Source organism: Notolepis coatsorum (genome assembly GCF_963971535.1).
Source record: "Notolepis coatsorum genome assembly, chromosome: 1".
NCBI lineage: Eukaryota > Metazoa > Chordata > Actinopteri > Aulopiformes > Paralepididae > Notolepis > Notolepis coatsorum.
The window spans coordinates 60,884,405-60,900,977 of NC_140165.1; the positions used below are offsets into that span (position 1 = coordinate 60,884,405).

A 16,573-nucleotide genomic window follows, 5' to 3' on the forward strand; every position below is an offset into this window, starting at 1 on the left:
AGTTGAGACATATACTATCAGACATGTACTATCAGACATGTACAGTGGGTTGGTCCAGAGGACGGTGCTTGTTTAGATACTCAGGTCCTTGTTAACACATCCAGCGCCGGAAACGCTGTCCAGCGTTATTGCCCGCCATGCGTTGTCTGCCAAGATCGCTGTACAGTGTTTTTGAGATCAATATTTCATTTTTTCCTGACAGACACTATAGTACATATGGATCGCTTTCTAAACTTAATAATCTATATGATTTCGGCGTTTATTGCACCATACAAACCGGAAATGGACCTAGGCGATCGGCGTCGAATAATTGGGACCTTTCACTGCCAGTCTCATCGGCTCACGGTAAGGGGAATACAACCTTATTTTCAGCCCGATTGTTTATTCATTTCACTGCAAACCATCTGATCAATATATCACCCATACTACATAAAGCCGTTACTGATGATCAAGGAATTATAAACGACCCCCCCCCCTTTCCTCCACGCATGATGAAGCATAATGTATACCGATCATATACATTTGAATTTTTTAATATAGCGTGTATGGGAAAGAAACGGCAATCGATAATCTATCATATGCGTTTGGGCCTATAACTAGCGTTTTTGGAATTACAGCAGAAAAGATTAAAAACATATTTATATTCTAGAACAGGGGTGGCCAACCAGTCAGAGACTAAGAGCCACAAAAAAATGACTGTGGTACCACAAAGAGCCACACCATATACCAGCGTTTCTCAACCTTTTTTTTCAGTCACGGCACCCTTCATGTGTTTATAGGTCTCACCCTCTGGCCTCTGAAGTTGCTAATGTCTTTTTTATTTGGGCCTCACAGGGTTAAAAGTACCCTGTGAGACCCACGGTTGCAAAATTACAAAATCACTTTTAGCCATTTAAAAAAATAATGTTTATTTAAAAAATGTTAAAGGGGAACTATTAACTATTATACTACTATTTACCATTTCTTTCACTATTTGGGCACTTTTACACAATTCCTGTGAGTCTATGGAACACCTAGGTTTTTTTTTCAAAAAAAATGCATTGTTTTGTATTTCTAATCAAGTACTAAAAACCGCATTTTTCTACCTCAAGATCTTAAGCCGTTTTGAGGCTGGGCTCCAACCACTGTGTGGCCTGGTGCCAACTGCCACATCAACTGCCACATTATTATGCAGCTGAGAAATCTCTGACATCACAGTCACAGATATGCACATTTTCAGATGACTCAGTTCAGTGAGGGTGAATATTGTGAGAGGAGAATTGGAAGAATTCGCCAATATGAGAATTAGAGACATATATCCTATTAATATAAGTCCACATAGCTAAGAAACAATGGTAAACACTGAAAAAAGCCATTTATAAGATAGTTCCCCTTTAAGCACATGTATAGTCAATTGGTCCTGTTGTTCAGCCTCACAATGCTATTTGATAGTAAATGTGTTTATATGTCCCACCCTCTGGCCTCTGAAGTTGCTAATTTCTTTTTAATTTGGGCCTCACAGGGTTAACCTCTTAAGCCCGAGATATACAGTAAAAGCGTATATTTTCAGCATTATGTTTGTTTACCAATTATTTTAACTGTTATTAGTGAAATATAAGATTATAGAAATCTCAGGGCATTGAGTCGGAAACCGGCGCATATTGACAGGAGGAAGTGGCACAGCCAAAAGTGAGTGTAGTCTTTTGAAGGAAGAGACTCAGGGCTTTCAAATTTCGAAAAACTACCCTACCCAGCTCACACCAGCCCCTGTCAATCATCTGACTTCTGGATTTACTTTTTAATTTCTCTTATTTTTTGGGATTATCTCCCACAAACCTGAACGTTATTGCCATAAAACAGAACGCAGTTAGTTTCTCTACCTTTCTGTGAACGTCTTGCAAAAAACGGTGTTGCAATATGATGAAAAATGGTGGAGAAATTTACATTATAAAAAAGATGGCAGAATTCAGTACTGTATCTACAAAACCTTCTGTTTAATCATCTTCCCTTTATTCATTTGCTTAGATTTTTCAGGTCTGGTCAATTTTAGCATGGTGTTATTTACAGTCAAAGATATATATTTTTTTAAATAGAATTGATATTCTCCTTTGGTTCATTACAATTTACTCAAGCCTAGTAACAGACACACTATTTCTGACACTGATCCATATATGTCCCTAGATTCAGATACCAAGAACATGCAAATGGACCATTTAAAAAAAAACTGTAAATGTTTATTCTACGTCCTTATGGAATGAGTGACATAAAAAAAAAAAAAGTAAAAAAAAAAAAAAAAAAGTTAATTTTTTTTTTTTTTTTTTTTTTTTATGGATGGAAGAGCCGCACATTGACGGGCAAAGAGCCGCATGCGGCTCGCGAGCCGCGGGTTGGCCACCCCTGTTCTAGAAGGTATTAACACAACAATGTATGAATGAAAAAGTATAACGTTCCCACATCCTGAACGATAGATAATCGATGTTGAATGGGCCATAGTAATGTCAATATAGCAATACAATTTAAAAAGTTATAGCCCTGCAAAGAAGGTAAACATCTCCATAGGCTTTTAACGGTGGCAGAGAGGGGTATGAGATGGGCACAATGCCCGGCGGTCAATGTGTTAACACTGAGACTCTCAAACAAACATGTTTTCCTCTGGATCTACAAGTCAGAATGTTCAGAACACCTTCAGCCCGTCAGCCCCCCAAGCCCCTGTAGCTCACCTGACAAACTGCAGGAAGTGAGAAGGACCTGCTTAGTCTCCCTTTGAAATGTCTCTGATAAAACCTCCATGGTTCCATGTTGTGCTCCAGGCAGCCTGGTGGCTCGATGCTGCCCCCGGTGGCATGGAGGAGTGTCTGCAGGAGGCAGAGTCCAGCAGTGAGGAGCTGAGAGCTCTGTTGGCCAACCACACCTGTCAACAGAAACAAGTCACCACTACAGGTATAAACAACAACCACACCTGTCAACAGAGACAAGTCACCACTACAGGTATAAACAACAACACACCTGTCAACAGAAACAAGTCACCACTACAGGTATAAACAACAACCACACCTGTCAACAGAGACAAGTCACCACTACAGGTATAAACAACAACACACCTGTCAACAGAGAGAAGTCACCACTACACTTAGTTTGGCCTAGTAATAATAATAATAATTAGGGCTGTCAGTTTATCGCGTTAATTAGATTAATTAATTACACAGCAAATTATCGCGTTATGAAAATTAACTCAAAATTAATAAAGAAAAAAAAGATTTTTTTTTAAATATTTTTTAATTTCATTCATTCCATAAGAACGTAGAATACACATTTACAGACTTTTTTAATATATGGTCCATTTGCATGTTCTTGGTATCTGATTCTAGGGACATCTATGGATCTCAGGGAATGTATTCTCAGTAGGGATGTCCGATATTATCGGCCTACCGATATTGGCATAAAAATGTGATATCGGAAAATACCAGTATCTGTTTTCAAAAAATATATAAATCTTTTTTTTTCTTTTTTTTTTACATTTATTTAACCTTTATTTCCCCAGGCAAGCAAGTAAGAACAAATTATTATTTTATTTATTGTCAAAGTATGCATAATGTTGTGTTAATTACACAACAAGAGATATATAATGTTAATTACCTGAAATTATTCCGTTTTTTGGGGGGGAAACCCTGCATATATCGGTATCAGTTGATATCGGTATCGGAAATTAAGAGCTGGACAATATCGGTATATCGGTATCGGTAAAAAAGCCAATATCGAGCATCCCTAATTCTCAGTGTCAGAAATACTGTGTCTGTTACTAGGCTTGAGTCAATTGTAATGAACCAAATGAGAATATCAATAAAAGAAAAATGTATCTTTCACTGTGAATAACACCATGCTAATTGACCAGACCTGAAAAATCTAAGCAAATGAATAAATGGAAGATGATTAAACAGAAGGTTTTGTAGATACAGTACTGAATTCTGCCATCCGGACACATGTCATTTGAAATATGATTATAGAATATAGAATATCAGGCCTAAAATGGTTATGCGATTAAAATGCGATTAATTAGATTAATTAATTACAAATCCTGTAATTAATTAGATTGGTTTTTTTAATCGCCTGACAGCACTAATAATAATAATAATACATTTTATTTGTATAGCACCGTTCATACAAGAATTGTAGCCCAAAGTGCTTCACAGCAGGAATGTAGACATAAAATAGACATAGGCATGAAATGAGCATAATATTGATATAATAAAAGCAATGTATAAAGTGCAGCCATAAAAATTGGCATGCAATGGGCATCATCTTGGTATAGATTTGGCAGTTTGGGAAAAATGACATAGATACTCCTTGCTGTTTGGTCATAACCAGAACAATGACATATATATACTCCATGCTGTTTGGTCATAACCAGAACAATGACATAATATACTCCTTGCTGTTTGGTCATAACCAGAACAATGACATATATATACTCCTTGCTGTTTGGTCATAACCAGAACAATTACATATATATACTCCTTGCTGTTTGGTCATAACCAGAACAATGACATAGATACTCCTTGCTGTTTGGTCATAACCAGAACAATGACATAGATACTCCTTGCTGTTTGGTCATAACCAGAACAATGACATAGATACTCCTTGCTGTTTGGTCATAACCAGAACAATGACATAGGTACTCCTTGCTGTTTGGTCATAACCAGAACAATGACATAGATACTCCTTGCTGTTTGGTCATAACCAGAACAATTACATATATACTCCTTGCTGTTTGGTCATAACCAGAACAATGACATAGATACTCCTTGCTGTTTGGTCATAACCAGAACAATGACATAGATACTCCTTCTCCTGGAGAAGCCAGACAGGAACACCGCCCACCTGATCCACTGGCCGGTAGGGGTGTAAAGGTACACGTATCCGTACCGAACCGTTTCAGTGTGTACCGTACCGTACCGAACGGCTGTGTAGTGTACCAAACGAATACAACGGTATGTTAACCACTAACGACCGCCCAGCGGGGGCTGTTTTTTTTCTCAATCTAATATAATAATATTAATAATAAAAAAAATGTTTACAAGTTGATTATTAATTTCAATATAGAATATTCGTTGACAGCCCTACAAGTACAATTAGTTACTGCACACTACATAACCCCTGAGTGGAACATGGAAAGCCAAACTTTCCCCCACTGTACCGAAAACCCGTACCGAACCTTGACTTTAAAACCGAGGTACGTACTGTACCGTGGTTTTTGTGTACCGTTCGGTTACACCCCTACTGGCCGGTCTGTAGAGGTCTTCTCTTTCTCCTGGAGAAGCCAGACAGGAACACAGTCATTAATTTAACACATGTTGCTGCCACACCCACTAAAGCAGCCTGTCCAACACATGTTGCTGCCACGCCCACTAAAGCAGCCTGTCCAACACATGTTGCTGCCACGCCCACTAAAGCAGCCTGTCCAACACATGTTGCTGCCACGCCCACTAAAGCAGCCTGTCCAACACATGTTGCTGCCACGCCCACTAAAGCAGCCTGTCCAACACATGTTGCTGCCACACCCACTAAAGCAGCCTGTCCAACACATGTTGCTGCCACGCCCACTAAAGCAGCCTGTCCAACACATGTTGCTTCCACGCCCACTAAAGCAGCCTGTCCAACACATGTTGCTGCCACGCCCACTAAAGCAGCCTGTCCAACACATGTTGCTGCCACGCCCACTAAAGCAGCCTGTCCAACACATGTTGCTGCCACGCCCACTAAAGCAGCCTGTCCAACACATGTTGCTGCCACGCCCACTAAAGCAGCCTGTCCAACTCATGTTGCTGCCACACCCACTAAAGCAGCCTGTCCAACACAACATGTTGCTGCCCCGCCCACTAAAGCAGCCTGTCCAACACATGTTGCTGCCACGCCCACTAAAGCAGCCTGTCCAACACATGTTGCTGCCACGCCCACTAAAGCAGCCTGTCCAACACATGTTGCTGCCACACCCACTAAAGCAGCCTGTCCAACACATGTTGCTGCCACGCCCACTAAAGCAGCCTGTCCAACACATGTTGCTGCCACGCCCACTAAAGCAGCCTGTCCAACACATGTTGCTGCCACACCCACTAAAGCAGCCTGTCCAACACAACATGTTGCTGCCACGCCCACTAAAGCAGCCTGTCCAACACATGTTGCTGCCACACCCACTAAAGCAGCCTGTCCAACACATGTTGCTGCCACACCCACTAAAGCAGCCTGTCCAACACATGTTGCTGCCACGCCCACTAAAGCAGCCTGTCCAACACATGTTGCTGCCACGCCCACTAAAGCAGCCTGTCCAACACATGTTGCTGCCACGCCCACTAAAGCAGCCTGTCCAACACATGTTGCTGCCACACCCACTAAAGCAGCCTGTCCAACACATGTTGCTGCCACGCCCACTAAAGCAGCCTGTCCAACACATGTTGCTGCCACGCCCACTAAAGCAGCCTGTCCAACACATGTTGCTGCCACGCCCACTAAAGCAGCCTGTCCAACACATGTTGCTGCCACGCCCACTAAAGCAGCCTGTCCAACACATGTTGCTGCCATGCCCACTAAAGCAGCCTGTCCAACACATGTTGCTGCCACACCCACTAAAGCAGCCTGTCCAACACAACATGTTGCTGCCACGCCCACTAAAGCAGCCTGTCCAACACATGTTGCTGCCACGCCCACTAAAGCAGCCTGTCCAACATGTTGCTGCCACGCCCACTAAAGCAGCCTGTCCAACACAACATGTTGCTGCCACGCCCACTAAATCAGCCTGTCCAACATGTTGCTGCCACGCCCACTAAAGCAGCCTGTCCAACATGTTGCTGCCACGCCCACTAAAGCAGCCTGTCCAACATGTTGCTGCCACGCCCACTAAAGCAGCCTGTCCAACACATGTTGCTGCCACGCCCACTAAAGCAGCCTGTCCAACACATGTTGCTGCCACGCCCACTAAAGCAGCCTGTCCAACACATGTTGCTGCCACGCCCACTAAAGCAGCCTGTCCAACACATGTTGCTGCCACGCCCACTAAAGCAGCCTGTCCAACACATGTTGCTGCCACACCCACTAAAGCAGCCTGTCCAACACATGTTGCTGCCACGCCCACTAAAGCAGCCTGTCCAACACATGTTGCTGCCACGCCCACTAAAGCAGCCTGTCCAACACAACATGTTGCTGCCACGCCCACTAAAGCAGCCTGTCCAACACATGTTGCTGCCACACCCACTAAAGCAGCCTGTCCAACACATGTTGCTGCCACGCCCACTAAAGCAGCCTGTCCAACACAACATGTTGCTGCCACGCCCACTAAAGCAGCCTGTCCAACACAACATGTTGCTGCCACGCCCACTGAAGCAGCCTGTCCAACATGTTGCTGCCACGCCCACTAAAGCAGCCTGTCCAACACATGTTGCTGCCACGCCCACTAAAGCAGCCTGTCCAACACATGTTGCTGCCACGCCCACTAAAGCAGCCTGTCCAACACATGTTGCTGCCACGCCCACTAAAGCAGCCTGTCCAACACATGTTGCTGCCACGCCCACTAAAGCAGCCTGTCCAACACATGTTGCTGCCACGCCCACTAAAGCAGCCTGTCCAACACATGTTGCTGCCACGCCCACTAAAGCAGCCTGTCCAACACATGTTGCTGCCACGCCCACTAAAGCAGCCTGTCCAACACATGTTGCTGCCACGCCCACTAAAGCAGCCTGTCCAACACATGTTGCTGCCACGCCCACTAAAGCAGCCTGTCCAACACAACATGTTGCTGCCACGCCCACTAAAGCAGCCTGTCCAACACATGTTGCTGCCACGCCCACTAAAGCAGCCTGTCCAACACATGTTGCTGCCACACCCACTAAAGCAGCCTGTCCAACATGTGAAGGACAAAAAGAAGATAATATGAATTAGATATATCCTAGTTTCTTTGCAAAAAAAAAATACCTTAACCGTCTGTAGTGTGGTAGTGAAAGGGTTAACCTTCTGTAGTGTGTTAGTGAAAGGGTTAACCATCTGTAGTGGGTTAGTGAAAGGGTTAACCATCTGTAGTGTGGTAGTGAAAGGGTTAACCTTCTGTAGTGTGTTAGTGAAAGGGTTAACCTTCTGTAGTGAAAGGGTTAACCGTCTGCAGTGTGGTAGTGAAAGGGTTAAGTGTCTAGTGTGGTAGTGAAAGGGTTAACTGCCTGTAGTGGTAGTAAAAGGGTTAACCTGTAGTGTGGTAGTGAAAGGGTTAACCTTCTGTAGTGGTAGTTAAAGGGGAACTATTTTACTATTTCTTTCACTATTTGGGCACTTTTACACAATTCCTGTGAGTCTATGGAACACCTCTGTAATATATATATATTTTTTATTCATTGTTTTGTATTTCTAATCAAGTCCTCAAAAACAGCATTTTTCTACCTCCAGATCTCGAGCTGTTTTGAGCCTGGGCTCCTAAACCACTGCGGAGCGTCGTCTTCGCCTGAACATTAACATGCAGCAGTGACTATATGACATCACATATAGGCACATTTTCAAATGACTCAGTTCAGTGAGGGTGAATATTGTGAGAGGAGAATTGGAAGAATGCGCCAATATGAGAATTTTGAGACATAGATCATATTAATATAAGTTCACATAGCTAGGAAACAATGCTAAACACTCAAAAAGGCCATTTATAAGATAGTTCCCCTTTAAAGGGGTTAACCGTCTGCAGTGTTAGTGAAAGGGTTAACCGTCTAGTGTGGTAGTGAAAGGGTTAACCGTCTGTAGTCTAGTGTGGTAGTGAAAGGGTTAACCGTCTGTAGTCTAGTGTGGTAGTGAAAGGGTTAACCGTCTTTAGTGGCAGTGAAAGGGTTAACAAACATGTCCCACAGATTGAAGAAAGTCATAACACTGTGTCTCCTTCTCTCCTCACTTACTTTCCTCATCCAGTTGGTTCCTTTGCCGAAGAGCTCCTCCTCACTTCCTTGTCCCGCCCCTCCCCTGCCAAACCGACCAATCCCTACCTTCCCATCGACGCCCCTGACGTCCAGTCGCACCCTTTACCCGACTGGGTGAGCCACGCCCACCTGGTGAGGGAGGAGGTGGTGGAGACGGAGGGAAGGACGGAGGAAGAGGAGAGGAAGAGTGACGCTTCGGAGACGAGAGATGAGGAAGGTGATTATGATGCAATCACCCTCTGGGCCAATCGGAAACGGTTTCTCCTGTTTTTCAATCTCAATCAAAAAAAATTGCAGATGGTATGTTTATGTAAAATTACATTTTACAACAAATTTGTGTTGTTGTTGTGAAAATGAGGACTAAAGCCCTTTGATCCCCCTGGATATCAACAGAATCAAACAATTTCAGAAATCCAATCTGCTTCCCTGAAGAGATTACATAATCTACTCGGGTTACCCTGATTGGCCCATCAATCTGTCAGTTGTCAGGAGTTATGAATGATATCAGGTAGTTTGTCTATAAACAGGTGGTGCTAGTTTTGTTAAATGGATGGGCTACAGGTTGTCATGGCAGCAGTGTCCAAATTACCCAGAAGCCTTTTTGAATGCAGTTATTTCACTCTGTTGTCTCAATACATACGTCAGTCTTTCCATCACATAGATCTCATGGATCACATGACTCGTCCATCCTCCCTCTGTCTGCTCGGAATGTGTCCTCTTCCCTTATTGCAGAATCTTTCTTTGTGCTCCTAGGGACTGAGGAGGAAGGGGGCGGAGCCACGGAACAGGAAGAGGAAGTCATCCAGCAGGAGGAGGAGACGATGATTGGCCAAAGCAGTGGCCAGACAGACTGTCCACCACAGAAGAAGAATGAGGACGAGCCCAGTGGAACCACAACACAAGCACATCTAGTCCTCTCTGAACTAGACAGGTCTGTGATGTCTCTGTGTGTGGGAGAGAGAGGGGGGGAGGGAGAGAGAGAGAGAGAGAGGATAGACAGAGGGGGGGAGTGAGAGAGAGAGATGGAGAGAGAGGATAGCCAGACGGAGAAGGACAGATAGACAGACAGACATTTAATGACAAATCACCTGCTGGTTGATCACGATCACCTGTTGTTCGCCTACCAAGATGTCTGCCATGGGATATGATAAGTGAACGACATGATGTCAGTAGTTAGATGTTCCTCTGTCTCTGCAGGTTGTGTGGTTCACCTGCCAGTCATCCCGAAGAGCCTGGACCAGAGACTACTGGTGAGACACACACAAGTGAAGTGGGCGTGGTTTATACTGAAGTGGGTGTGGTTTATACTGAGGTGGGTGTGGTTTATACTGAGGTGGGTGTGGTTTATACTGAAGTGGGTGTGGTTTATACTGAAGTGGGTGTGGTTTATACTGAAGTGGGCGTGGTTTATACTGACGTGGTTGTGGTTTATAGTGGGCGTGGTTTATACTGACATGGGCGTGGTTTATACTGAAGTGGGCGTGGTTTATACCGGAAGTCACGTTAAATCAGGAAAATGTTGTTAACTAACCTATTATTCAATGGCAATGCGATTGTTGTGCTTTCAAAGCATCAGATTGATTTAATATTAACATACCACATTGGTCCAAATATGAGACATTTAAAAATTATATATATATATAGTTGCCAGTGCAAGTACATGGACTCTCCCAAAATACTTCAAACCAGCATTATTGTACGAGGTCCTTTGGTGCAAGGGTTCGTTTTGCTCTGGTTGGGATTCCTTTCCACTGTGTTCCCACTGGAACACCCTGTTCAAAGGAAGTGTCACATTTCAGTGTCTCCCATTTCCCTCGTCCTCCCAGTTGACCAATCAGATGAGCCGTGCTCTGAAGCCCCTCCTACCTCAGACTTCACCGCCGAGCCTCTCGCCAATATATCCCACAATGGTCAGCGGATAGCCCACAAGTGTCCACAGTGTGGGAAGTGTTTCATCTACAGATCCCAGGTCAGTGTTTGTTCTAAAGTGTGTCTTTAAGCTCCAGGGCCCTCATTCATCAACCCGACTTACGCACAGATTTGTGCTTAACCTGTGCGTACGACCATTTCTAAGCAAAGAGTGGGATTCATCAATTTCAACTTGAACTTGACTCCGTGCTTATGTGTACGCACAGCTCGGAGCACACTTAGCTGACGCCCAGTGGTAGAACATCGTTACTACGGCATAAGCGCTCCTCAGTTCTGCATTAGTTTCAAGGCGGAAATAAGCTTCCGTGCATTAGTGTTCAACTTCTGTATGACCCTTAATTCATTATAGTTCATTATAAAATAGCGACAGTAGTGTAATTATAACGAGCTCACACGCGAACAAGAGGTTGGCCTGCTTGTTTGGCACGGGGGGGCAGACGCAAAACACCAACCTCCAAACGCGATTAAATATTGTTTCAAATACAAAGCGAATTATTTTGTGTTTCATGTTTCCAAATAAGATTGGTCACAAAATGCTTTCTACTTCAATTTGTTGGTTAGAATAGATGACCTCCGTTGAAACTTCACTGAGACTAACAGTCTATTTGTGAGCTCCCGCTCAGATGTGATAATAATAACAATAATAATAATAGCTTCATCTTATATAGCGCCTTTCAAGAGACCCAAGGTCGCTTTACATAGATAGGGGGGGGGGATAACAAAGTAACAGACATAGTGGACAGACACACAACATATAAATATGATGATGGAATTCATTCAAGATCCTCTCCACCCTCGGGTCTTTGCCACCGGCACGGTCCATCGTGATATTGGAGATGGATCGAGCAATAGACTGTTACTGTAGCTGTCAAAGCTCCATCACAAATGCAGTTATGTGAATAGAAAGGGATTCCACTAAGTCAATGTTGCGATGCGCATTTGCCTGATACATGTTGTTGCTGCATGCCGGGAGGAAGGCGATGCTGAATGTTTTCAATTCATTAAATAAAACGGATACTTTTTGCAAGGGTTTACTGACTGTCATACAAATAATCAACCAACTACATACTGTAACTTTTCAGTGCACGTTCTTATTTACATTGTGACAACAGCCTTGTGAGTTCCCGCAGTGACCCGCACACAGACATGATGGAATTCAAGTTCAAGTTTGTATTGATCACATATAGGCAGGCTACACATGGCGTATCGCTACATCATTGGCAGTGAGATTCATTGTTCTTGTATATGCTCTCGTATTGTTTATATAGGCTACCCAATACTGACATCAAAATAGATTGTATGACTCTAGAAATCATATGCAGCAGGTAGAAAATTGACGGAAAATCCGTCGCGATTTGGAATAGAATTGAGGAGAACTTTAATCCCTGGGTATTAATCAAACAAAACGGGAAAAGGCAGTCATATTCCAGCACGGTCTTCATTAGTGTTTGCGCTGCCCAGGCAGCAATGGTTAATAGATATCATATCCGACATCTACGTGTACACGTCTGTCAGCCTGTCACATAACACGCTTCCCTCGGCTTAGTCCATTTTTCCACATTTCATGGGGGTATTCCATTACCGTATATGGTTAATCGGGGCGGTTCTGGTATGCAAATACTTAAAACAGTGCACAAGCTCAAACGTAGGATCAAAGTCATATTTATCAAGACAGGTGTGCGTAGAACCTGCGTACGCACGTGTGGTGAATCCCGTTTTTTTTGTGCGTGCACTGATTCTAAATTCTGTGCTTACGTGTGGAAATAGAACATTTTCTACGCCACGTTGATGAATGAGGGCCCAGGTTCTTACTTGAGAGTGTTCTGCAGACTCCTATTTGATCAGATATTTTCATCTGTAGTATGGCCAACTTCAGGAAACGTGCAGACTTGTAAAAGACCTTTCCTGCACATTTGAACTGTTCTTCTTTTACTTCTTTTATTCCAGAATGTATGTTTGTAAGTGCAAATAACAATAAACAAATAAACAAACTAGGGATGGGCATTTTAAAGAAAAATCCAGATCGATTGATCCCATGGTATACTCGATTAATCGTGTATTACTCCTCATTCACGTATGTTTAATGAAACCAACAAACAGTTATAATCTTACACATACATGTGAAACAACTTTGTAAAAAAAAATATATATATATTTTTCCCCCCATAAAAATGAATGTTTAAAGTTAGTTTAGGTTCATGTTAACGTTAGATAATGTACAAAAGAAACGTATTTCCGGTGCTTTTAGACGTCTCTCTTTTATTTTGAAATCCCCCGACCGGAAGTATTTGTGATGTATTCTGCTTGTGTAACTTTAGGTTAGTTTTAACGTTAGCTAGCAGCAGGGATGGACGCCTTTGTGCAAATGCAGGCAGCTACAGGCACTCGAGGTCGAGGAAGAGCTGCTGAATTTAATCGGCAGGAGGAGAGAGAGCTCGTCAAAGCTGGATATATCCCTGTGGCTGTGGTTGTAGGCACGAAAATGCAGCTCGAACTACCTGTTATATTAAATTAATTGATTGCTGTTTAACAACTTGTCCGTGTCCAGTCCTTTCGAACTGCCCCACCGTCCGTTCATTGTAAACAATGATGCATGTAATTATATTAACGTTACTGTGTGTTGTTGTAGCTATGTTAATAAATTCTGAATGGCATTAACGTTAGTTGGGTATGATAGAGCATTGAATAGCATCAAGTTTAACGCTAGCTGGCTGGCTACAATGGAGGATGGTATTCCTCACTGCGGGACCAATATTATTCTATGACAGCCCCGCCCCCATTCACTACCAACTAGGATGTCCGATATTATCGGCCGACCGATATTATCGGCCGATATCGGCAGTAAAATGTGATATCGGAAAATATCGGTATCGGTTTAAAAACAAAAAAAAACAATAACAATATTTGTTATATATATATCCAGTGAAATTATTAGTTACCTGAAATTATTCAGTTTTTTGGACGGGGAAACCCTGCATATATCGGTATCGGTTGATATCGGTTGATATCGGTATCGGAAATTAAGAGTTGGACAATATCGGAATATCGGTATCGGTAAAAAAGCCAATATCGAGCATCCCTACTACCAACCAATCACTGCTACGCAATATCAACGCAACGGTTGTTTAGATTAGATTTTGGGGAGATGTACGCAACATCCTCGCAACACAGTCTACAAGACCCTCTGCAACAACCGTGTTGAAATCGCGCTGATGTTGTGTTGCAGTTGCTTTGAAGTTGCTGTAGCATGTAGAGGCCTTAAGTCTATGGAGATGTTCCCCTTCTTTGCAGGGCTATAACTAGGGATGTCCCGATCACGTTTTTTTGCTCCCGATCCGATCCCGATCATGTGATTTTGAGTATCTACCGATACCGATATTTCCCGATCCGATCAAAATTTTTTATTTTTATTTTTTTTATTCAACAAACATGACCATGTTCACGTCTTAAACTCATACTGAGGCCTTAGTTTTGGTTTTAAATTGCATATCATCATTCATTTATTTATTGTCACACAGAGCAGAAGAATTTTGCCAAAACAAACCAATAGTATCCAGCTGCAGAACAGCAGACCAGCCACACTCTCAGACCCAAACGCATTTCCTTTGATTTAATTATACATCAAATGATTTATGAAGTTAACTTTTCACCTGGATAACGTCAACATTCAGGGTGAATGTAATGTGAGAAATTGGGATACATTTTTTTTATTTGGGTCTGAGATTGTGGCTGGTCTGCCGTTCTGCAGCTGGATACTATTGGTTTGTTTTGGCAAAATTCTTCTGCTCTGTGACAATAAATAAATGAATGATGATATGCAATTTAAAACCAAAACTAAGGCCTCAGTATGAGTTTAAGACATGAACATGGTCATGTTTGTTGAATAAAAAAAAAAAAAGTAAAAAAAAAAAAATTTTTTTTTTTTTTTTTTTTTTTTTTTTTTTTGCCGATCCCGATCTTCGGAAAATCACGTGATCGGCCCCGATCCCGATCACGTGATCGGATCGGGACATCCCTAGCTATAACTTTTTAAATTGTATTGCTAAATTGACATTACTATGGCCCATTCAACGTCAAGTATCTATCGTTTAGGATGTAGCAACGTTCTACTTTTTCATTCACATATTCATACTAAAATACCGTCTAAAGTATAAATATGTTTTTATCGTTTTCTGCAGCATTCTGCAGAACGTGAGTTATAGCCATAAATACACATATTAGATCATCAAATGTAGTTTGATACCGATTGACGTCAGATTTCAATTGTACAAGGTCCTAAACGTCATGCCTCATCATCTGCTGGTGACCGGAGGGGGGGGGGGGGGGTTTATAAGTCCGTGGCCGACGTTAAATCATTTATGTAGTATGGGTGATACATAGATCAGAGCAGTTTGTATGGACAATAATAATCAAACACGCTGAAACTCACCGCAGCTTCCTCGTAGCGATGGGGGATGCTACTGGAGCAAAAAGATCGTTATTATGGGATGTCGATCTTGTTGGTCCAGTTCCAGGTTGTATAATACTATATACGTCCAAATCATGTTGTTTATCGAGTTATTGGCAACGGATTGCTATCCAGTGTATCAAGCTGGAGTCCCGCGAGCGATAGCGAGTGGCCGGACGAAATATGGGTGAGCACCACTTCCGGCAGCTCACTTCCGGTTTTGGCACCTCGCCGATCGGCCACCAGATGGCGGTCTTGCACCGTTGGAGAGTTGAGAGGAGCTCTACAGCACCCGTCAAGTCTCCGTGGGTGAAATATGATTGCCATGACAGATTTTTTAAATATTGATCTCAAAGACGCTGTACGATGTCATTGGCAGATTACGCATGGCGAGGAATGACGTCTAAACACGTCATTGGCGATTAAAGGGTTAATAATGATAAAGATCGAGTTTTCTCATAGCCGCGAGTAATCGATTACTCACGCCCCATCCCCAAAACAAACAAACCTGTAAAAGAAATTAAATAAACAAATACACTGACTGCTTCAAACCGTGTCCCCGCAGGTCATCCGCCACTTACGGACCCACAAACCCCGTGGCGGCTCCGCCCACGCCTGCTCCCGCTGCGGGCGGGGCTTCCGGACGGCCTGGTCCCTGAGCGAGCACAAGTGCTCCGCGACGCCCTCCGCCTCCCCCTCCCTCTCCTCCGGCTGCCTGCTCTGCGGGAAGACGTCCCGCTCCCTGAGGGAGCAGCAGCGCCACCGGCTCACGCACCGCTCCAACATCTGCTTCCAGTGCGGCGTGGGCTTCAAGGCCAAGGCGGAGCTGGCGTCCCACCTGCGGAGCCACCGCGCCCGGCCGCTGCACCAGTGCGCCCAGTGCGGCAAGCATTTCCGCCTGCTGTCCAGCCTGACCAACCACAGGCAGACCCACGCGGCGGCCGGGGGCTTCGCCTGCACCAAGTGCGAGCGCGTGTTCGGCACGGCGCGGGAGAGGGACGCCCACCGGCAGATGCACCGCATGGCCAAGCTGCCCTGTCCCGCCTGCGGAGAGGCCTTCACCTCCCAGGTAGTCTGACCCACAGGATGTAGTGCTGTAGGTATCAGCTGCCCTGTCCCGCCTGCGGAGAGGCCTTCACCTCCCAGGTAGTCTGACCCACAGGACGTAGTGCTGTAGGTATCAGCTGCCCTGTCCCGCCTGCGGAGAGGCCTTCACCTCCCAGGTAGTCTGACCCACAGGATGTAGACTGTAGGTATCAGCTGCCCTGTCCCGCCTGCG

The 16,573-nt window shown here is 43.9% G+C and overlaps 1 protein-coding gene across 1 annotated transcript in view; it reads left to right on the plus strand.

The window, feature by feature from the left end:
• Positions 1-16,573, plus strand: part of LOC311235175 (uncharacterized protein) — a 44,461-nt gene that overhangs the window by 14,494 nt on the left and 13,394 nt on the right. Inside the window, exons 6-11 of the mRNA XM_084322541.1 lie at positions 2,790-2,919; positions 8,911-9,135; positions 9,672-9,849; positions 10,116-10,168; positions 10,745-10,887; positions 15,860-16,363. Of these exons, the coding sequence (XP_084178667.1) occupies positions 2,790-2,919; positions 8,911-9,135; positions 9,672-9,849; positions 10,116-10,168; positions 10,745-10,887; positions 15,860-16,363 (1,233 nt within the window). The remainder of the gene's footprint in view (positions 1-2,789; positions 2,920-8,910; positions 9,136-9,671; positions 9,850-10,115; positions 10,169-10,744; positions 10,888-15,859; positions 16,364-16,573) is intronic.